This window comes from Cygnus atratus, chromosome 1 (assembly GCF_013377495.2).
Source record: "Cygnus atratus isolate AKBS03 ecotype Queensland, Australia chromosome 1, CAtr_DNAZoo_HiC_assembly, whole genome shotgun sequence".
Classification (NCBI taxonomy): domain Eukaryota; kingdom Metazoa; phylum Chordata; class Aves; order Anseriformes; family Anatidae; genus Cygnus; species Cygnus atratus.
The window spans coordinates 114,985,902-115,009,113 of NC_066362.1; the positions used below are offsets into that span (position 1 = coordinate 114,985,902).

At 41.1% G+C, this 23,212-nt stretch overlaps 1 protein-coding gene across 1 annotated transcript; it reads left to right on the forward strand.

Moving 5' to 3' along the window:
- The first annotated feature begins 372 nt into the window (after positions 1 to 372).
- LOC118247687 (interferon-induced GTP-binding protein Mx) lies at positions 373 to 22,303 on the forward strand. The gene is made up of 14 exons (XM_035545890.2): positions 373 to 455; positions 3,664 to 3,985; positions 5,519 to 5,711; positions 7,125 to 7,262; positions 8,513 to 8,667; positions 10,280 to 10,418; positions 10,911 to 11,109; positions 12,559 to 12,637; positions 13,569 to 13,691; positions 14,421 to 14,562; positions 15,239 to 15,397; positions 16,193 to 16,269; positions 18,048 to 18,287; positions 20,391 to 22,303. The coding sequence occupies exons 2-14, from the start codon at positions 3,755 to 3,757 to the stop codon at positions 20,622 to 20,624; spliced, it is 2,109 nt and encodes a 702-aa protein (XP_035401783.1). The 5' UTR covers positions 373 to 455; positions 3,664 to 3,754; the 3' UTR covers positions 20,625 to 22,303.
- The last annotated feature ends 909 nt before the right edge of the window (positions 22,304 to 23,212 follow it).

The window sequence follows — 23,212 nt, forward strand, 5'->3', positions numbered from 1 at the left end:
TCTTCCTGATCTTTTGCAGAGACCAGAAACAAAACTCCCTGTTTTCCCCTGCAGTGGGACCAGTGGGCAAATGGCAGAGGAGCCAAGCAACATTGTTGGTGAGCAACAGAGGTGCAGAGTGGCCGCTTTGATGAGCCAGCCTTTTGGGGGGAGGCAAGGGGCTGTTGCTTGCCAGCACCCCATTTTGCACATTTTGGTCCCGCTGCAGGGGAAAGGCGCAGGATAAGGAGGGAGTTTCGTTTCTGGGCTCTACAAAGCACCAGGAAGAAAGTTGGCTCTGGTATAAAAAGGAAAAAGACATCACGTTCCTATTTCCAAAGCTGTCAGGAGGGAGCGCCAGTTTCGTTTCTCCCAATTCTTGTCACAGTGTGTAGGTGGAGCCTGTACATAGAAAAGCACCCAAAGCAATTGAGAACAGTTACTGTTTCTCCTTGCTGCCAGACAGACACTGTGAGGTACAACTTTACATTCTTTTAAAAATAACCACGTGATTTTTAATTGTTGTCTTTATTGCTTTAATAGTTGGTGAGAAGGCTGCATAAGAATCTAAAGTAAGTGTGGTTAAAAATTAGGTTGTCGGGAGAGGAAGTTGTTGTTTTCTAGGGTGGGGAAAAATTAAAGAAATTAGTAGTTCTGCCAACCTATAGTCATATTATACAAAGCACAGGTTAAAACAAAAAATACTCGGTTTGGCTTAACTCTCTTTAAAAGAAGACAACTGAAAGATGGCATTTAAATTGGAATATACTCCTTAAAATATGTAATGTGGGGAGGCAGTGCTCAGTAGCATGGTCTAGCCAGCGGTTTGTGTGTATAGCATTGTGAGCATTTCATTGTTTTCTTTTTTTCTGAGAAGACAGACAGAATTAAAAAACACACAACCCAAAGGGCTGTGCAGATTGCACAGCTATCCTGTGGTCAGGCAGAAGTCTGTGCGCTCCTCTGGTGGGACACAAACTGGATAAATTTTGCTCAGAAGAGAGGAGGGAGGTTGCAGGCTCAGCACCACAGTTTGCATTTCGGATTCAGTGATGGGTTTTGTGACTTCTTCTGGAGATGTAAAGCCAGGACTGTCAGAGGAAAGTGAAGCAACTCGTCTCCAGGCTGGCAATTTGTGCCGCCCTCACTGGGTCATCCTGCCCAGAAGAGCTTCCTATGGTGCAGGAGGACCTTGCTGGCACAAAGGCAGGCAAACGCTTTAAGTTTGAGGAAACCAGTATCGTACCAATGCCATGGCAGTTTTGGTGTCAACAGGGTGTTGTTTGACTTGTGCAATCAGTACGTGTCCTTCAGGTGCCAGGTTTTGCCTATTGACTCTGGTCAGCTTCAGAAGGGTGCTTTAACCATTGCAGCTGTTTAGCTCCTGGCTCTCTTATGTACGTGGTCAGAAACAGCCCTTGCACCAAAACATTTAAAAGTTGTCATTGTGTTTTCAGAGTCCCTAGTATTCCCAGGTGCCACAAGTTTATCTTCCAGGAGCCTTCTTTTTCTTTTGTTTCCTGGTGGTCTCACTTCACTGCTTCTGCATCTCATCCTAGTCACTATAAAGCTTGCTGCATAGCCACTGTCTGAAGGAACTACATCCATGTCTGTGAGGCCACATGCTAATAGTAGTACAAGAACAGCTCTCAACTCAGCACAATGAATATAAATAATAATGTAAAAGTGATGGACAATTGTTCCTGGGTAATATTTATGTTAAAACCAAAACGTGTAGAATGCATTAATTCCATTGAATTGAAAGGAGGGTGGAGAATGAGAGAGAGGGGCACTAGAAGGGATTACTGTCAGAAACATTATCATCAGTACTTTATTTTTCATGGCAATAGATAAACACAAAAGAATCTGGTTGCCTGTGTGGGAATAAAAATGTTGGTTTTGCAGAGTTACATTGTTTAAAGGTAAGGAATTGGGTATTGAGATGCGCTTGCAGTGATAAGAAAACTTAGCATGCGACCTTGTAAAATGCAGACAACCAGACTCCTTAGAAAAATTAGGTGAAAATCATGGTGTTAAGTCAAGTCAGATAAGTGAAGAAACATTACCACTTCAAACAGTAAAAAAAGTCAAAAGAAATTTGAAATTTAACAGGCCAGCAACTGAAGGCCATGCATTGTCTGTGAACCTGGATTACCCACTCAGTGGGGAAACAGGGGAGGGTCCTGTCATCAAAAAGTATATAAATTGTGTTTTGGAACCAGTAGGCGCGCTCCTGCTTGTGGGACGCCCACCATTGCAATCGCGAATAAATTACTACTTCACTGAGATCCTCGCCTGAGCCTAAGTTATTGGCTACGGAGTGTTTCTCACACCTGTGAATGGGGAATGTTGGTTGCAGATAAGGCTCTGAGTCATCATTCCAGGAAAAAAATCTTAAAATTCATTAATAGATCAAGTTCATAGTGAAACGAGAGTGAAAGGGAAAGTGTGGAAAAAGGTGGGGAAACTGAGAAATGAATACCTATATGGAAATGAAAGTAGTTCTGTTGTCTTTTATTGTTGATAAAAAAAAATCAAGCTTTTTCCTCATAGACATTTATTTTGTATGTTGATTAAAGGAGACAGAAATATTTTAAAATGTACTGCTTTATTAAAAAGAGACTGAATAGCAATTAAGGAAGTAATTTGTTTGTTTTTAAACTTCTTTTATGCATTGGAAAAATAGCTTATGTTGTCTAATCTTCCTGTTTTGACATCTGCTAAAAAGACAAAACCTGTATGCTTAATTCAACTAAAAACACCAAAGAACAGGAGTTATTTCAAGAAAAAAAATGTGGTTTTTATCATTCATCATTTCAAAAATTCATCATTTTCCCAAGTGTTTAGTATAAGCAGATTTAGGGAAAGACAGGGAGGTTAAAAAAATAGTTTAAAAAAAATAATGCTTTTTTGTTTGTTCTGTTTGTTTCTTTAAATCATTCTCTCTGGAAATCACTTTCCCTGGAATATGCCTCATCCCTGGCATTCATTTTCCCTGGAATATGAGAATATGCTCCCAGTTTCTTCAGTCAATAGTAGACTGTTCCCAGTCGGCAGAGACGAAGCATCAGGGACTGACCCCAGCCACCATTCCCTGTTCCCCTGCACTGCCTGGGGGGAGGACGTAAAAGAGGGTGGACGGATGGAAGGTGTTTTTGGTTTGCTTTTAGTTTCTCACTGCTCTAGTCTGATAGTGATAGGCAGTAAGTTATACTGATCTCCCTATGCTGAGTCTGTTTTGCCCATGACAGTAGTTGGTGAGTGATCTCCCTGTCCTTGTTTCAACCCATGAGTTTTTTTCCATTGTATTTTCTCCCCCCTGTTTTCTTGAGGAGGGAGATTGAGAGAGGATGTTGTGGAGTTTAGCTAGCCATAAGTGTGAAACCACCACCTCCTCCCCCTAAAAAAAACAAATAATAATAATAATATTCTTGTTTACCCTGTAACAGCTTCTTTTTAAAAAAAAAAAAAAAAAAAAAAAGAAAAAAAAGAAAGAAAAATGGCCTAAGTGAGGTAGGAAGAAGTGTTTCAACTCTGGAGATCAATTTTACTGATTTGAAAAGAATTCTGCCACTTAATCTCTGCTACGGGTTTGAACCAGTAGGTAAAAGCCGTGCTTTGATTTTCTGTGCTGTGGTTTCCGTTGCAAGTTGGAGTCACTCAATGCCCCATGCTTGATTTTAGAAGCTGTACAGAAGAGTGGTTGGAGCCGATAAGAATCACTACTCAGCGTAACACAGACAAGCCACGTAGCAAGCCAGAAGACCCGTGGAACATGTACAACAGAAGTCCCAAGTTCAAAGCAGTGGCCAAAAGACGCAGTCCTGTCCTGATGAAAAATGGTTTTCAATCACTTTCCTTACCAGTATGTACAGAAGCTTCTGCAGTGCCGCTGCCACCAGATTTGGATGATCAAATAGATTTTCCTGTGACAGAGCAGACTACCAGAGAGTCTCAACAGGAGCAGAAGGTGTCCATGAAGCTGCACGAAGGAGAACAGGACATGGTAAGGCAAGCAGCAGGGAACAGCACAGATCTTCTCATGCTCGCCCCTGTGCTCCACTTTGTGCTCCAAATGAATTCTTTTGTTCGTTCAGGCACTTGTTAGGCCTAAGCAGTGGAGAACTTCGGGGATCAAGGCCAAGCACTCATTTGTGTAGCTGGGAAGGTGTGTGCCTACTATTAATCGGAAGGCATAAATAGTGCAGGTGTGGTAAAAAGCATGGCAGAGTCATAGCAGCCAATTGAATGTGTGAGATACATCTGTTTCATTAGGAACAATTAGCAAGCGTTAAATGGGAATCCTGAAATCTGAGGTACTCTTTATTTGAGGCTCTGCAACCTTCAACAGAAATATAAAGAAATCTTAAAAATAATCTGTTGTATATATAACACTGGAAAAGATTTTTTTAAGTCTTTTTTTTTTTTTTTTTTTTTTTTATAATTAATGGGGTTCCTTGAGAATGGCTGGGATTTACTAGCCAGCAAACACTGTAATGAAGATAATGGGGAAGGGTTAACAATTTTAATTTTTAATTCCTGCAGCTAGGGACGTGTACCCCCTTTCTTATCTTGAAAGAAAAATCTGCTTTCTGATTACATCTGACAGATATTTTCAGAGGTGGCTTTCTTATAAAAAAAAGTAATGGTGGTGGCCCGTTAGGGTCTGTAAAATACTGATATTCTCAAAATTGCATTTCTGGAGATGGCCAGCTGGAATATGGTGAGAGGAATTGAGAGAAGGCACCAGGATGATCTTTATACTCTTAAATAGACATCTTTAACCAGCTGGTGGACCAGCTGGGTAAAAGGTTGGAAATTACTCAGTGTGGTTTCATGAAAATGAAGAGCATGTGTATAATACCTTGCAGTTAGTAATTAATAATAATAATAATAGTAATAATAATAATAATAATAATAATAATTTATTTAAAATAAATCACTAATTCATTCCTTATCTTCACCTGAAATGAGGCAAAAAGAGAAGAGATATCATGAGATTTTAGTCACCTACTAAGAACACCATAACAGAATGATTTGGTGTTTGCTCAACAACTAAACCTCCAAACTTCAAAACAAAGATTTGATAATCTTCTCTGTACTAAATTGTTTTATTACTGTGACCAGTCTGCATTTGCATACATATCCTTCAATACATCTGTAGATGGGTGGAAGAAAATGTCAGTTATTTAAAAAAAAAAAAAAAAAAAAGCACATTTAATGTTGAGATCTCCTTTCACTTTTCACCTTTCAGGACAGCTTACAAAATTTGTTATTTTTACCAAGGTTATTTCAGTCACTGAGCCAACCTCAACTGATTTAGCTATATTTACAGACATCCATTTATAGCATGGAGGTGCAAGGATGCATGGCGATACAAAGTACAGCCGGAAGCTAGTACATAAGGTCTACTAGAGAATGATGAACTGGAAAAGGTGCCAAGAAGGATGTTGGGGTTTTATTTGTTTTGTTTTGTGGAAATAGTTTATTTTAAAATTATAGAAAATTCATAAGATCATTGTAAGTTTAACTCCAACAGGCAGCAGAACACACCTTGTACAATCAGTATGAGGAAAAGATCCGGCCTTGCATTGATCTCATTGACAGCCTGAGAGCACTTGGAATAGAAAAAGACCTGTCATTGCCTGCAATTGCAGTGATTGGAGACCAGAGCTCTGGGAAAAGCTCCATCCTAGAAGCCCTGTCTGGTGTTTCTCTTCCTAGGGGCAACGGTAAGAAATCACCTTCTCAGGGTCTCACCTGAATTTCACTCTGATGAGGTGAAAGGTTTTTTGTTGGTGGTGTTTTTTCCTAGTATCTGGGAGTAGATAACACCATGACTGAGGCTGTATCTGAATGATGAGACTCTAGGGGCTTTCTCAGCTCTGGTTTCCAGTTGAAGAAATGGATGTGAAGGTGGGGCACTGTAGTGTTACCCAAACAGGTTGCATGGTTTGGGTGGTCAAGGAAGCAGGAATAAAAAGCATGTAGTGTAGCATATTTGTGTCCAGGTCGGGAGCCCGCAGCACAAGAAGGATGTAGATCTGTTAGAGGAAGGCCACAAAGATGATCAAGGATCTGGAGCACCTCTCCTATGAAGAAAGGCCGGGAGAGCTGGGGATGTTCAACCTAAAGAAGAGAAGGCTCTGGGGGGACCTCATTGCAGCTTTTCAGTACTTAAGGGGGTCTTATAAAAAGGATGGAGAAGGACTCTTTACTTGGGAAGATAATGATAGGACAAGGGGGGAAGGTTTTACACTAAAAGAGGGGAAATTTAAAGTAGAGGTTAGGAGGAAATTCTTCACTCAGAGGGTGGTGAGACACTGGAGCAAGTTCCCCAGAGAGGCTGTGGATGCCCCATCCCTGGAGGTGTTCAAGACTGGACGAGACCCTGGGCAACCTGATCTAGTGGGTGGCATCCCTGCCTATGGCAGGGGATTTGGAACCAGATGATCTTTGTGGTCCCTTCCAGCCCAAGCCATTCTATGATACTTGCCTGAAATTGTAGACAAGCTGAAAGGCAGCAGCATCAGCTAACCATGTGTATTTTCCAGCAAAGAGTGACTAGTTTTGAAATTTGCCTCTGTTTTTTGTTAGTTTGTGTGTTTGTTTGTTGGACCAAGATTTTCTTACAGAAAAGATCTTTTTCTTACAAAGATCTTTGCTTATTAGCATATGGATATCAGAGAAGATAATTGGAAGAGTTCATTTGCAGCTCAGGAAGATTCACTTTCCAGCTTCATATGTGTGTATGCATCTATGTGCATGTATATACACACACATGGGTTCTGCAAGTCCTGTATTGGCTGGCAATACCTGAGCACATCTAGGCTTTCAGGGTGGACTTGAGGAAAAGGTTTTATTTCATAAGATGTAGGTGCAGCGTCGAAACAGGTCATGCAAAGAGGAACAAATCTCCATCCTTGTAGTTTGCAAGGCAAGACTTGGCTGGTCAAGCCATGTTTGACATCACATAGTGCTGGTGACACCAAGCAGGAAGTCAGATGAGTGTCCTTTGGCCATATCCCTTGAAACTTTTTGGTACATCTCTCTGAAATATTAGGCAATGCTGTGCACACACACTTTCTGTCTCTCATGTATGACAACTGCTAACGGCATTACCTCTGTCTTTGGCATCACTGTAGGTATCGTTACTCGATGTCCCCTGGAACTTAAACTGAAAAAAATACCCACTTCACAGGAATGGAAAGGGAAAATTTCTTACCGCAATATCAGTATAGAGCTGCAGCATGCATCAGAGGTGGAGAATGCAATAAGTAATGGTGAGTTGTAGCATATTGCCCTGATCTGACTTGTTCAATCTCCTTTGAATCCTTTCTCCCTGTTTCCTAGGCTGAGCTGAAGTCTGTGGACTAACACAGGGATCATAGCTGCTAAGAGCTGAATTCAAAGCAGAAGAAGGTGAGGTAGTGCAATATACGTCAAGAAAGTTGTGCTACTTATTGCTTCAGTGGTGAAGATGATCCATGGTATCTGATAAAAGCTCAGGCCATGTCCTCAGATAGCTGCCATTTGCCCAGTTTGGGGAGTGTGTCTGTCAAGTTTGAAACATGAGAAGCCCTAAATGGTTTGTGTTATCACCTCAAAAACTTGAGGAATGCTTGTGGTGTCTGTGGCTGGAAATCCAATGATTTTGAAGAAAGTTAAAACATGACAGAGTGGAGGGCATACAGAGCTTCCATCAGTTAGTGTGACTACAGCCTCAGGTGCTGCCCTTCCCATGTCACATCTTTGCTTTTATTGTATTTCCTGTGAAATACACTTTCCATACCTAAAGGGTAGTAAGCACTTGCCCTAAGTGTGAAAGTGAGATTGTTCGTATTTCCTTGAATAGGACAGCTCCACAATGTTGTTATTCACTGCAATGTTTCATTAGTTTTTCAATATGTTATTTGGAGATATTCAATATGTCCTTCAAAAACTGCAAGGTAAAGTGGTATGATTTGAACAAGCTAATTACAGAGCTGAAAATCTTTAATGAGAATGGTCACAGTGTCTCCCTGCTCCTCAGTGCTGCTCACAGTCCATTATTGCCTTATAAGATCTGGGACAAAATGCCTAGCCTCTCAACCTCACTATCAACGTGTGAAGAATATAGAATAATACCTATTGATCTTTTAAGGCAACCAAGGATTAATGTCTACAAAGTATCTTCATGTTGAGGAATAATTTCCGCAACTGAATAATACCTTATCCTATCGCTTTTGTTATTGATTATTTATGTGTATTTTGTCTTCATATGTTGCAGTCCACAAGCATACGCTCTGTGAAATACTGCAGTTCCCATTCCAAAAGGACTCCACATAGTCCATAATAATTTCCTTGGATCTTTGCAGAAATAGATTTACATTCATGGCTGCATCTGAAAAAAAAAAAAAAAAATCATGCCTAAAATAACTAGTTGCCTAGGTGGTAGTACATACTTTCTGAAGCCATTATATTCTCACTTCATCTTTACTTCGATGCATCATTTGAAGCCTGTATTCATTGCTTTGCTCTTTTCTCCTTGCAGCCCAGGATGTTGTGGCTGGTACAAACTGCAACATTAGTGGAGAACTAATTTCCCTAGAAATCTATTCCCCGGACGTCCCAGACCTGACACTAATTGATCTTCCTGGAATTGCCAGAGTGGCCATGAGGAATCAGCCAGAAGACATTGGGGAACAGGTAAAATTCAGTCTCTTATGCCAACCTATGGAAAGACTCACTTTTGTAACCTACCTTACATGCAGGTCTCTGCTGCAGAACATTGCAATAATTGTGCTGGGCTTCTGAACTAGAATGATAGCTATGCTAGCAAGCAGCCAGGCCTGGTTTTCAGGAAAGCGGTGCTAATATGAACAGCGATGACCAGGATCCACCCCAGGTGCCTGCCAGGGCAGCACAGAACATCCCAGCCACACAGACCCAGGCAGGCAGTCTCTGAACACAGCGCTGCCTCTGTGCCCCTGGGCTAGACTGCAGGATAGATGCATCCCAAGAGGGTTGTGTCTTCCCAGTGCTGGGGAAATACTTGGTGAATGTGTCTGAGTTCTCCTATGTTATTCCAGAGCAAGAAGGCAGATCAGCCCTCTTACTGGCTTGGTGTACTGTCATCCCTTGCTTACAGCACACATCAGAAGGGTACTCGTGCTCATTGTTCTCATTGCCTACCAGATCTGAAGAGACCCTTTCTGAAGTATAAAGAATATGCATTAACGTGGAGGATATCTCTATACTTCCCCTGGCGGCTTTTTGAGGAAATGCTGGGGAACACAAATAAAACTCCAGGAGACGGGGTCAGCTGTGAGGGTGTTGTGCAGGAGCTGACTATGTTGTTTCTCCTAAAATACCTTTACACAGGAATTTGGAATAAAAGTAGAACAAATTAAACTAGACATATCGACATTAAAAGTGAGACGTGGTTGAATAGTCTGGTCTTCTTTCTCTGGGAAAGTGTAATTTCATTTTACAATTAGACAGTAACCTTTCTACTGTATTCAGAAGAAAGTGGCAGGTTTGATGTGACACTGCCCCATTGTACCCAGCTGCCTGCATGCTTCAGACATATAGCACTTATATGTCTGTGCTATAGCACTTCATCATGTCAGAAATTGGGATGAATGGGGATTAGAGAAGAGAGACACCTTTACCAAAACTCAGAATAAAGAGTTAAATTGCTTCAGTATAAGCTCAATAGAGCTGTGTGTGCCTTTTAAAATACAACACAAACTCTGAGAAACTCATTTGCTTTGGCATTGAAACATAGAAACAATACCAACTAGATGTCATGAGAGATGGTTTTTCACAAATCATCCACAGAAAGATAAGCCAAAGATATTTTCTCTCCTTTCAGAGATACAAATTTCATGTCAGCATAATGACTTCCTTTCATTCTATAAGTGTGTAACTAGGCATCACAACTCATTTTTCTTAAGTGAGATTATTTATGAAATATCATTAGTACTTCCTTAATGAAAGATGATATGTATGAGTTTAAATTTTACATAGTATGAGGGGTTAAATTTTCCCCAATTTACATATTTTTTTCAGGACAGGTCTAACAATAATCTGCTCTCATTTACATTAGATGTTTTGATTTATCTTTACGTAGGAAAACAGGCTGCATTCTTCTCTTGACACATTTCCATGTTATCCTTTAGTATTTAATAGCATCCTCAGTGTATGTGACATTTCGTGTCATCAGGCAGTGAGGTGGCTTGTATTGCTAGAAATGCTCATATCCTACATGCAAGCATTTGATTTCACTGAACTTCATTACTACTGTATTACATTTCAGATCAAAATGCTAATTAAAAAAATTATTAGCAGCAAAGAGACAATCAATTTGGTAGTGGTGCCATGTAATGTGGATATTGCGACAACAGAAGCACTGAAAATGGCTCAAGAGGTGGACCCTAAGGGAGAAAGGACACTTGGTAAGATATTTTTTTAAGCTGCAAGTATGAATCTTTCACTTCCATGAAGGTCAAATGTTCTGCACTGCACACCAGAACTGCAAAGTTCTAGTTCAAAGCTACTAGAAGGGAAATAAATAAATAAATAAATAATACCTAAATAAACTGTTTACAAAGCTGTAGTAGTTCTAAAAATACCTCAGTTTAGTGTCTTACTGGCATTCCCACTGTGAATAATTGGAAATTGACAATCTCAGAGGTACTTGCAAGAAACCTTGCTGCTTAAAAAGGTTTGCAAGGCAATAGGCGTGGTTGGAACCCTACTATAGAGCAAGTTTTACAGTGCAAGGTCCAGGAGCTGAGAGCTTTCTAGAAGAGAAAATGAAACAAAGAGCAGCTGCTTTGTAAAATGCTGCAGGGAACGTTTCCACTCTGACAGCTAGATGTCCTACTGCACCTCTTCCACTATCAACTTTTGCACCTGACTAACTTTCTCTTTGGGTAACTTCACAGGGATCCTCACAAAACCTGATCTGGTGGACATAGGAACTGAAGAGTCCATCATTAGCATAGTACAAAATGAGGTCATCCCCCTTAGAAAAGGCTACATGATTGTGAAGTGTCGTGGGCAACGGGACACCGACAACAAACTGGCCTTGGCTTCTGCCATCCAGCAGGAGAGACAATTCTTCAAGACTCATAAATACTTCAGGTACTTCTCATATAAAGGACCTAACCCAAAGCATATTAATGTCACTTCAAAGCCTCCTGTTGACATGTTGAAATTTCAACTAAAGTTAAAACCAGAAATGAATTATACTCACTATTTCTCATTGTCCATGTAGTATTGCTTTCTAGTAAGCCAGAATAATTTTACAAGGCAAATACTCTTTTAAAATATATTTTTGTTGCAAGTTTGATTTGTAACTCTCCTTGACTCTGACTTCATGAGAGGAAGTTTGGCTGGGAAGTTGCCAAGCAGTAAAGGACCTGGGGGTGTTGGTCAACAGCCGGCTGAATATGAGCCAGCAGTGTGCTCATGTGGCCAAGAAGGCCAACAGCATCCTGGCCTGTACCAGAAATAGCATGGCCAGCAGGACCAGGGAGGTGATCGTCCCCTTGTACTTGGTTCTGGTGAGGCCACACCTCGAGTACTGTGTTCATTTTGGGGCGCCTCACTACAGGAAGGACATTGAGGTGCTGGTACACAACCAGAGAAGGGCAACAAAGCTGGTGAAGGGATGAGAATGCAATTGTTACGAGAAGAGGTAGAGGGAACTGGAGTTGGTTAGTTGTGAGAAGAGGAGGCTGAGGGGAGACCTCCTTGCTCTCTACAACTACTGAAGAGAGGTCGCAGCAAGGAGGCTGTGCACTTTGTGAACTTTTCCCAGGTGACAAGTGAAAGGACATGAGGAAATGACCTCAAATTGCACCAGGGGATGTTTAGGTTGGATATCAGAAAGAATATCTTCACAGAGAGGTTGGCTGCCCAGGGAAGTGTAGAAGCCCCCATCCTGGAGATATTTAAGAAATGTGTGGATGTGGCACTAAGGAGCATGGTTTGGTGATGGGACTCAGTAGTCAGCTTGATGGTCGGACTTGATGATCTTGAAGGTCTATTCCAACCCAGATGACTCTATGATAAGTGCAATTAGCCTCATGAGATCAGAATAGTCCCAAAGAAGTCAAGTTAAGCATCTGAGCACAACCAGTTAAGCACTAAAGTATTTCTGTTCACTGGAAAACACCACGAAATTCAGTATGATAAAAGATAATGCTTGTGCTGATGTTTCCCCAGAAAACGACTCAGCAGCAAATCAATCATTACATGAAGAATAACAGGTAAAAAGAGTTTTGAACCAGCATACTTCCCACATGAAGAAGTAAGAGCAATACAATAATCTGATGTTAGAAATGGCCATTTTTAAATTGTTCTCTGTTTCCTTTGGCTCCACTAGCTGCAGTGGCTGTCAAGCAAGTCTTGCAGAAAAGATGTGGAGTCCACAGAGCCCTTGGCTGCTGCTGCATCTGACCTGGCACTCCCCTGAGGGCTTCTTTTTTTTTTTTTTTTTTACTCAGTGCATGCAGCAGAACATCCGTGCTGCCTCCTTACCCTGTAAACAGGCTTTGTCCCAAACCTCCTTTTCCCCCTTTTTTGCAGCATTCTTCTGGATCAAAACAAGGCTACTATTCCTCATCTGGCAATGAAGCTCACAAATGAACTTGTGGCACATATTATTGTAAGTAACAGAGGTGTCATACTAAGCTATGTGTACCAGTTACTATCTAAAAATATGTCCAACCCTTCCCCCTTTCTTTATATGCATAGATAAGACTTAACTGTCCTTCAATATGGCAATCTGAGAGCAAATTGAGATGAGAGTTAGAGGCAAGGAAAACCATGGTGTGTCCTCGGATTTGCCTTTAACCAAAGGAATGGCAATAGGCAACTCATTTCATCTGTTTGTGTATTATAACCCCTGCCTTTTAAATGGCAGTCATGATACTTTTTTTTGTCTGTAAAGTGTTGATAGGTTGAGCAACAAGTCACTATCAGCTTTCTAAAACACAGTAATTTTATCTAGTGAAATCTAGTATTTCTATCCAGTGAAAATGTCTTCAAAACCTCAATTAAGATCTAATCACTTTGTGATACTAGTAAACTAATATATTATTTTATTATTTTATAGAAATATATCCAAAATAATATAAGTTGCTCCATGAAGGGAAATGCTAAAATACAGGAATCATCTAAACTCAGCCCTGAAGGAGGAAAAAATTCTGTATTTATGTAAACTTACATTAAAAAAGCAATCAAACAGACATGTCCAACCATGTATTTGTCAGGAACAGAAGGATCAGCACATTCCCATCACAAGCTGCCAGGAGACACTTTTTGGCTCACTGTATGTGAAACCTAGACTGCAGCTCTTGTGCAGTGAGGTCCACCCTGGTATCTCAGGTAGCCCCTGAGATATATAAGGCCACATTTGCACTGTGGTGCTATCCCACCGTTACTCTTGGGATGCAGGTGACATGGAACTCTTTGACTCTCGAGAGCAGCAAAGGTCATGTACAGGCCTAGGTCACTCCTGCAGCTATTTTGTTTTCCTTCCCAAACCAGATGTGTTCAGCCTACCTAAGAGTCCTTCTTTCCTGTCTACCCTCCAGAAAACTTTGCCTACCATCGAGAACCAAATACGTGAGGTGCTGCAAAAATCAGTGCAGGAACTACAAATGTACAGACGAAGCACACCCACAATAGAAACAGAAAAGCTGGCTTTCCTCACAGATGTAAGTATCAATATTGATTTAGTTACAGAGTAGAGCAGACCTTTTTAAAGATAGCAAAGCAACAGGATGGACGAGGGAGCTTCTTGGATCTGTCACTGCAAGATTTTGAGAGTTACCTAGGCACACCTCTGGCAGGAATACATCATACCTGCAAAAATTTTGGACTACAGGATTTCATGTTCTTACCTCGCAATTTTTTTCCTCTCATTATGTGATAAAAGAACTCAACAACAAATTGTTTGATTGGTCAAAATCAAGCATCTCAGAGAAAGAAAATCTACACTCTTGTCTGCCCAGCTCCCTGAAACTCTCTGAAGAGTTTCCGTTGTTTACAGCACTTGTAAGAATAAATGCCTTCCTGATACCAATATGGTTTGCAAGTCCATCTGACTGTCTCCTCTCAGGGAGCTCATCTGTTGCAATAAGCTTTTGGTTGGCCAGCAGAGAGGCTTACTCAGGCTCAACGGCCTTCAAAGGCTGGTCCATTACAATTTAGTAAACAGTTCTAAGAATTCACAGGGAAAAAATAATAATAATAATAATTAAAAAAAAAAAGATCTAAGAGCATAAAAATTGTAAGGAAGGAATATTTTCAATGAATCCTATCTCATCGTCACAATAGCAGATTTACTTAACAAATATAAATTACTCTGAAGAAATGAAACTTTAGTAAATTGTTTTTGTTTTGTTTTTTGTTTTGTTTTTGTTTTGTTTTTTAATTCATTACAGTTGATCAAACTATTTAACCAAGATGTCTCTCGGGCGATACGTGGAGAGGAACACTTGCTTGGAAATGAAAACAGACTTTTTGCAAAACTCCGCAAAGAATTTCAAACATGGGGACTAATTCTCATGGAAAATGCTGCCAAGGGTAAGTAGAGGAAACCATCATTTATACCTTATTTGAGAGAAGCTAGGAGCATTTATCTGCTGTTATGCCAGGCAAGTTATGCTTTGATTCTTAGGAACAGAGACCCAGCTTGTGTAAACTGCTGTCTTTACAGAGATGTCTGAGCCTCTTTTTTCTCAGCAGAGCAATAAAAGCAAGACTGTGGACCCTGGCAGAGAATTGGGTGCTGATTCTCTGAACCATTCTTCTCAATAACAGCAAAACCAACAATAATAATATTTATACTATGTAATGAATTGGTTTTGTTGGTATTGTTGTTGTTATTATTCACATTTCGTAATTTTGGTCTTTTTTGTTGTGGTTTGGTTTTGAACTCAGCAGTGACTGGTACTGGCCAATATTGTGAGGGTACCAGTTCCAGGAAGAACAAGTATTTCTGAGCCCTCTCACTTCTGAATTGCTTTCTGTCTGCTGGATGCTTGATTCAGTGGGTGAGATGGCTCATTCACTGAGCACTGAGAGCCAGCTCCATTCTGCAGTAACCATGTTGCTTGAAAGATGGGCTCAGTAGTTGTTATTCACAAGAGCATTTTCAAAGACAAGAAAGAGACTTTCTTTAAGAAATTTAAGAGAATTTCTTTAATCAGAAATTTATGCAGTGACTTAGTAGTAAAGCAATGTTATCCTTATATTACAGTTCAAAAAAGCATACCCAGTAAAATATGGAAATATGAAGACCAGTACCGTGGACGGGAGTTTCCAGGCTTTATCAACTACAGGACATTTGAGGACATTATAAAAGAGCAAATCGTAGACCTAGAGGAGCCAGCTATTGTGATACTGAACAACGTGATCCGTATGTCTTACAGGCCACATGAGGCCATCACATGGGTGACGCTGGTGTGCCTGATAATTTTTTTTCCAGGATAAGCTGAAATGAATCTCATTCAACCTGTGCGATTGCTCTTTGTCTAGAGCTGAGACCTCAAATCTCTGCACATGCTCTTCAGAATTTGTTAACACACTTCCCAGTGGCTGGGAATGGGGAGTTAGTTAACTATAATAGATAACACTGTAATGAAGTGGTGCAGTGGAAGTACCTGGTGCCAGCCAAGCTGGTTGGTATTCCCAGGTGCAGGGAGTGGCATGCACAAACCCAAACCAAGATCCCAGCTTCTTTGCCAGTTCTTTGCATGTTATATAAATTAAACAGCGACTGCTGGGAGTGGGGGAAAGGGATTAACGTATCCAGTAAAAAACACCAAAGGAAAAAGTATGTCACAGTTCCCATGTTTGCCTTAGAAGGCAGCTTTGGCACCTGTGCCACACTCAGTGCTTCCCTGGGGAGGCCACTCTGGGATGTGCTTACATGGCCAAGTGATGGCCCACCTGGTCAAACACAGCTGCAAGTACATAAATTGCTTTATCAAAGAAATCTCAGCAATATTCAATTTCTGACAAGATAAGTGGTTACAGGAGGTCTTTAATGGCTCATGCTCTTCAACCTAGAAATCTAAATTCCCATTTGTCTGTATTAGTTATAAGGGCATACTGCAGAAAGCTAGCAGTTTTCCCAAGCCTCGTATTGACAATAGCTTTAAAAACTTATTTGCTTACCTGACTTTATTTTGTCTGTCTGTTCTTCCCTTAGGACTGGTTGAAGAGAAATTTCTGGAGCTCACTAACAAGCATTTTGCTAATTTTCAAAATTTAAAAAGAGCTGCTCAGGTGAGGAACTAGCTATAACCTGAGGTGGGGGGTTGGTTTATTCTCCCACATGCCTGGTGACAGGACGAGGAGGAATGGGCTAAAGTTGCGTCAGGGGAGGTTTAGGTTGGATATTAGGAAGAACTTCTTTACCGAAAGGGTTGTTAGGCATTGGAATGGGCTGCCCAGGGAAGTGGTTGAGTCACCATCCCCGGAGGTCTTTAAAAGACATTTAGATGTAGAGCTTAGTGATATGGTTTAGTGGAGGACTTGTTAGTGTTAGGTCAGAGGTTGGACTCGGTGATCTTGGAGGTCTCTTCCAACCTAGATGATTCTGTGATAATTGAAGAGCAAAATAGAATGTAATTTGTAAATACAGCCATGCTTACGGTACCTATCCCGTTGTTTTACCTTTATGCAACTATGCAATTTCATGACAGTCTATGATTTGTATAGAGTAAGTAAGAAATTGAAAATGAGCACGTTTGTAATGACACTAATGAAAGTGCATTTTGCCTTTCTGTACAACTTTGACAAGATCTAAAACATACATCCATTCTGGTCACATTCTTGATGCACACAACACTGGGCAAAGAAAACTTGGTGTGGCTGCCTGGAAAAGTCTATCATTAATTTCAGTTTTAAATCCTGCAATGATTTCTAAGCATGTGGGTAGTCTCTGAGCACTGAGGGGTGCTTTTCGCTTTCTGAAAGGCAAGCCAGAGTGTTAGCCAGGGCAGGCTCCTCACCTTTGACAAAAAGGAGCAGTGGCAGACAAGCCAAAAATCATTTAACCATGAAAGCCAGTATACTCCTGTTCACAGTTTGGAGGCTTCCAGGTTTTGGGGTGGAGTTAAATGACATTGATGTCCTCGAAGACCTTTTCTGTGAAAGAGCTTTGAGGAAGAGGTGAGAAGCATTGCAGGCCAGCCAGAAAGCAGAGCCCACTCACATGGCACAATGCTTAAAGGGAAACTCAAAGGCAAATGTGAGTGAAACAGGTGGTTTGCTATATGACTTGCATGACCAAATCCTACTGAAGTCCCAGGTAAACCAGACAGCAAGCAAATAAACTATTACAGCCAAGCACAGAGGTGTTTTGGGTGAATTTTTAGGCACAGCACAATCAGAGAAATGAAGGAGGAGGTTTTGGTAGACTGAGGAAAAAAAAAAAAAAAGACTTTATTCTGATGCAGGGATGCTAAGGTAGCATTTTAGGAGATCTTAAGGATGACTGAGGGGAATTTGTTGCCCCTGCAGGCTTCTGGGTGGAAGCACCAAAAAGGCCAGAAAGCATCAGATTATTTTAATTAAGATGCCAGATAGCAAGGAGGTAGACAAGGTTGGTTTGCTGACAACAGATAGGAAACAGCAGTTTCTGAGAACAGTGGGAGGGGAAATGGATTTCACTTCAGTGCCTGCTATCACGGCTTACTGCAAGAGGGAGAAGCAATTGAAATGCATGCAAAAGCATCCAAAAGGCATGCAAAAAAAAGAGGGCAGGCTGAACTAATTTCTGGCATTTGCTGCTTGTTCCCACCAACCTTGGGATTTTCCCTCAGGGTCCAAGCACCAGCGTATGACTGAACCCACTCCTGTTTAATGGAGGGACCAAATGCTGCCTGCTCCTGCTCTTTCTGCAGTGGCAGAGGAACCTGCAGCTAGAGCATTACTGCATGCACCAAGAGCCAGCCTGGGATTAGCCAGTGTTGCAGTGAGGTGTGGAATACCACGTCCTCCTCACCTTGCCCCAAGAACACTGCTAAGCATCTCTGAACTCTTTTTTTTTTTTTTCCTAGACCAGAATTGATGTCATTAGAGATATACAAGCAATGAATGCTGAAAATCACATCCGGAACCAGTTTAAAATGGAGAGAATCGTATACTGCCAGGATAACATTTACTTGGATGATTTAAACTCTACCAAGGCAGAAATACTCAGCAAAGACAGTGGGAAGGAGATCAGTTTTGGATCTGTTTCAAATCAGAATGCCATCTTCGTCCAGGAAATGATTTCTCACACGAAGGCCTATTTTACTGTGAGTTTACAGCCTACAAGCCAGCACAGCAATGCTCTCTGGCTGGCTTTTCTTATGGGGACAAGTGCTGGGGGGATGGAAGGACTGTTACTTACCTGGTTTAGGGGAGAGAAGATGGGGAAGAGCCCTTAGCCCTGTAATGAAAAGTTATTGATACTCAGATGATGGCAAGCCCCGTACTCCAGTAAAGGAGCTTTGACCATGCAATCTGCTACCTCCAGAAAGTGGCTGCTGTGGCTTCCAGTCGGGTACTAACTCATGGGGCAGGAGGAATGGTAATCGGATGTTTGGTTAAAATTAATTTGGCTCTATATAGAGATCAGGTGAATACAACACATTGCAGATAGCTCAGCAGAAGTTAGGTGAAGACAAATGGGATGCTTTAATAAAGGAACATTTCAGAGCAAGAGAGCAAAGAGAACGCATAGTATCAGAAGGTGATTTTGGTCTCTGTTTCATAGAACTCCCTCGGAAAGCACCAATGAAATATTAATAATGCAGTAACTTAGGCAGTGGTTCACCTCGAATTTCAGTAGCAAGGTTTTGACAAATTCCTGCAATTAAACGTTCAGGCTACTCTTCCAAATTTTCATACTGAGAGGGAGAGAAAGCCATCAGTTTTAATGGAGCAAGAGATAAAGGCAGAATTGCACAAACTTCTTCCCTCCAGCCCCACAATACCCTCTGCTATACCACAAAGTCTTGAGTTGTACTTTTTTGTAAATGCCCTAAGCAGCCTTTTCAACGATAACCAATGGGTGCCAGGGCATCACATCTCCATGCAACTTATGAGGGGCCAAATATATGAGATGAAATGAGGTGAAAGCTCTTAAGTGTCTATGGCCTTCGCAGAGGGCAAGCGTGAACCCATGTCACCTATGGCAGGTCTGCCAGAGTTCTGGGTAGAGCTCTGCTGCAGAAAAGCACACATTTTTAAAGCATCTACACCCCCCCAGCAATAGTCAGTGGTGCCTGGAGGATACATAGGCTCGGTAAGTTTCTTGCTGACTCAGCTGAACTGCTCCTTATTACTAGATTCTGCAAACTAGTAAGAGAAACTAAATACCTATTCTTCAGTATTTTGCAACATAAGCATGATCCTACCCTTGTAAATCAAAGATTTGCAGCTGCTGAGCTCCAAAGATAGCTGAAGCCAGAAAAACCTTAGACTTTTCTGGAGATGGTGCCCTAAACCCTTTAAGGCCTCCAAATCAAATGTACCTCCGCCTGGTCTTCTTGCTGGTGTTTTCAAGCCATGTGCCACAAAAAGAAAGGCAGATCTGTCATTTGTGGCCAGCCAGTCACCCTTACGTGCTCCCCTGCCAACAGGAGGGCTGGGTTCAGTTCCCTCCCAGCGTCCGAGAGGTTTTGCACCTCCCATCACCCAAAAGCACCAGCTAAGCCCCCATGCCTTGAGGACATCTCTATGGAAAGGGCCTCACAATCTCTTCTAGGACAATCTGTTTCCGTTTGCATAGATAAACCAGGCCAGAGAGTTGTTCAGGTTATGTAGAAAATTCTTATAGTTTTTTTTTACAATAGATGTAATGTACTTGCAGCCCAGTCTCACTGTTGCTGAAGACTCTTTCCCTTAAGGCTAAAGTTTACTCCAAACCTGTCATACTCAAAAGGACAATCACATTGAAACCCCATCTAAATATAGAAGTTTGCTACCTTTTGGGGGGGACAAAAGACGAGCAATTTAATTTCCAGTACCATAACAGATTGGCGGTGTTCAGAGACCACGTTTGATACCAGAAATTGTTGACAAGTTTTATTCGTGGGTATGTCCTAGCATAAATCTTAGAAATGATAGCTGATAGAGCTAAGTAGGGAATGAAATACCTTGGCTTTAGTTCACAGGAAAAAAAAAAAAACAGCTGATATTCCCATAAATTTTAACTTTTAGATTTTTAGGCATGAAAGAGACTAACAGGAAACATTTTTTAGTTCCTAGAAGCACTCACTTCTTGAACAGTAACTCAATAAACTCAATATAACACTTTAAAACGTGCTGTCACTTATTAGATTACCTATACCCCCCCTTTTTTTTCTCTTTTTAGGAGACAAATCTTGTAACTTTTTTTTTTTTCCTCCTTGCAGGGAGCAAGTAAACGCCTCTCCAATCAGATTCCTCTGATCATCCTGTCTGCTGTCCTTCATGACTTCGGAGACAACTTGCAGACCTCAATGTTGCATCTTTTGCAAGAAAGGGAAAAATTAAACATTTTACTTCAAGAGGACAGTGAAGCTGCTAAAATTAGGAGTTACCTCAGTGCCCGAGTTAATCGTCTCAGCAAAGCCTACCAGTGCCTGAAGGACTTTAGCTGCCTGTAGATTTCTTCACTTTTCAGACATATTTTTCTACTTTTGTTTTCTAGCATTACTGATGTAAAATCCTCTAAAATATAACATCAGCAGTGACCTTTACTGCCAGTTTCTCAAATTTTCAAGAGTGGTCAATTCTGTCTTATTTTCCACAGTCACACACACACGCCTACTCTTGTTTAAAATTCTCCATTAGGAGAGATGTGGTTAAATGAATGTTATCCCATTTCTAAATGTTCATTTTATAAACTTTATCTACTGTGCATCATTGAAATATTTTTTAAAGAAAAGCTTGAGCTCCAAGTTTGGTGGGTCTGGTGTTGTTACACTTACTGCCCATCCCTAGTGTTCCTCTGCTTCGCTCTGTGTTTGTGCTGGTTGTTGTATTTCCTGCCCTTGCCTGAAAGATGCCTGTGCAAGGTGTCATCACTATTAAATCTCATCCCAGCAGGTAGAGATGGTGCTCACAGTGAGTATGAAACAGTTCCAGCCCAAAGGGAAATAAAGTTAACTACATCTGATAAGTATATCCCCAGGATGATGTTAGATCTGCTTCTCCTTTATCAGATCTCTGAGTTGTAGAGAAACCCTAACACTCCTGTCTTTTGGATGCCTGGAGCCTTGGTTGAAATTTTGGGTCTGATGGAGGATTCACTGGACAGCTGGATTTAGATGTCCATAACAGATTAAACCACCCAGGACACTGAACACTGGAAGGATGTCTCAGCATGGGGGGTTAGTACCTGTCATTTTACCCTCCAAAGGGCGAGGAAAACCTTTCCAAAAGCTGTCTTTCGTTTCATGGAAGCCAGTACAAAACGTAATACTGCACTGTATTTGTGACATCTTTCACCTGGAGGATTTATTTTGTGGGCAATGCTGTGCTACGGGCTGCATAGAGCTAAAAAAAACACATGCCTATGACAGTTTGTCATGAAAGGATTTTCAAGATGGTTACAAGCAAAGCCTTCTCTTCATAACACTGCAGCAGCAGATGGCTGACTTCTGCAGCACAGCACTCACCCCAGTGGAGCATAGAGCTTTTACAACCCTGTTCAGGACTATCGACAGTTTTCCACATTTGCTACTGTAGACTTGCAATACTGCAGTTCACAAGCCATATAACGGCCTGATACCAAAACAATGAACATACTTAATTTCTGTTTTGAACGCACTTCAAATTCAATGACTACTTCATGGTATCCCCCAAGGCACACTTGACATTAGTGCCATTGAAAACACCCTGTAGCACCTTGAGAAAAGAGGCAGGTGCACATTGCTTCAGGCTGCATGAGATGCAATAACAAAACAGGGTGCAAGTGCCTCAACCCACTGCCTTCAGGCTAAGCTTCCTTTCACCTCAGTTTCACCAGTCTGAGTGATTTCATCAGACCCAGCCACTGAAGACATCCAGCACTCCTGGACATCCAGCTCTTCTCCTGGATTTCTCTAAGGACCTGAAATACTGGAGTTAAAGAAATCTCTTGGATCACCCTCTTACGTGTTTTCGTTGTCTTGTTTCTTTTTTTCTTAAATCATATTCTCAGAGGATTTCAGACACTGAATTCACCAATTGCTTCCAAAACATCCCAGACAGAAACCACCACAAAGGAAATTTATTTGTAAAAAAAAATATATTTATTTGGCGCAGTGTTTTCATGCAAGATAATTGCATTTCAGTACCAAAAGAGAAAACAAGACTAATAGAGTCATTTCATTCAAAAAAAATTTATCCTTCTTAACAAATGTGACTTGTTATGGCTTTTTGATCCTGTGTACTGGCTGTAAATTATTTTCAAAATCCTACTCGAGGTGGCACTGTGATATTAACTGCCTTTTGTTAAAAACATCATACAGGTACCTAAAGGAGAGCTCTAAGGAATTAAAAGCCAAATTTAATAAATGAGGTAGTTCATCTGGTTAGGCAGAAACATGGGGTTGTATTTCTTCTCACAGAACATCCAGCCTCTGGATATGCACTGCAGCCAGAGGTCCGCTGCCTGCAGCACAGCCTCACAGTCAGGACAGGACAGACCAGACATCAGCTTTCACAGCAGGGAGAGTTCAAGATTCATCACGATGTGCTCAGCCAGGGACCCCTGTCAGGATGGTTAACTCCCTGCTTCCCGCTGCAGTTCCAAAGCATCCCTCTCCTTGGCCTACATCAAGTGACGGCAGGTCCTGCTCCTTCCAGATTCAGAGCAGTTTAAGGCAGAAGAGCACTTTTAATTACTGAGACAGCCAGACTGATCTCTCTTAGAACAGTCTGACTTGAATGACGGCAGTCAAGGTCCTGAGGATTTTTAACTACCTGAATATACAGTATTTTTTTCCTGTGTCTCTACCATAGTGCATGAAAACTTCCCTTCATATATATGAAAAAACATTCAATTCTTCTTAAATTGCCAACCAGCAGCTCAGAGATTCAGTGTTCACATTACTTAACATTTAATTTAAAACGCTACTAGACCTTCTCAGTATCCTGCTACAAAAATCTTACGTTAAATTGTGATCAAAATTGCCATTACAAACCTGTACTTGATTATCAAGTGAAAGTACTCAACTAAAAAAGACATCTTAGAAAGCAGCTGGCAGAA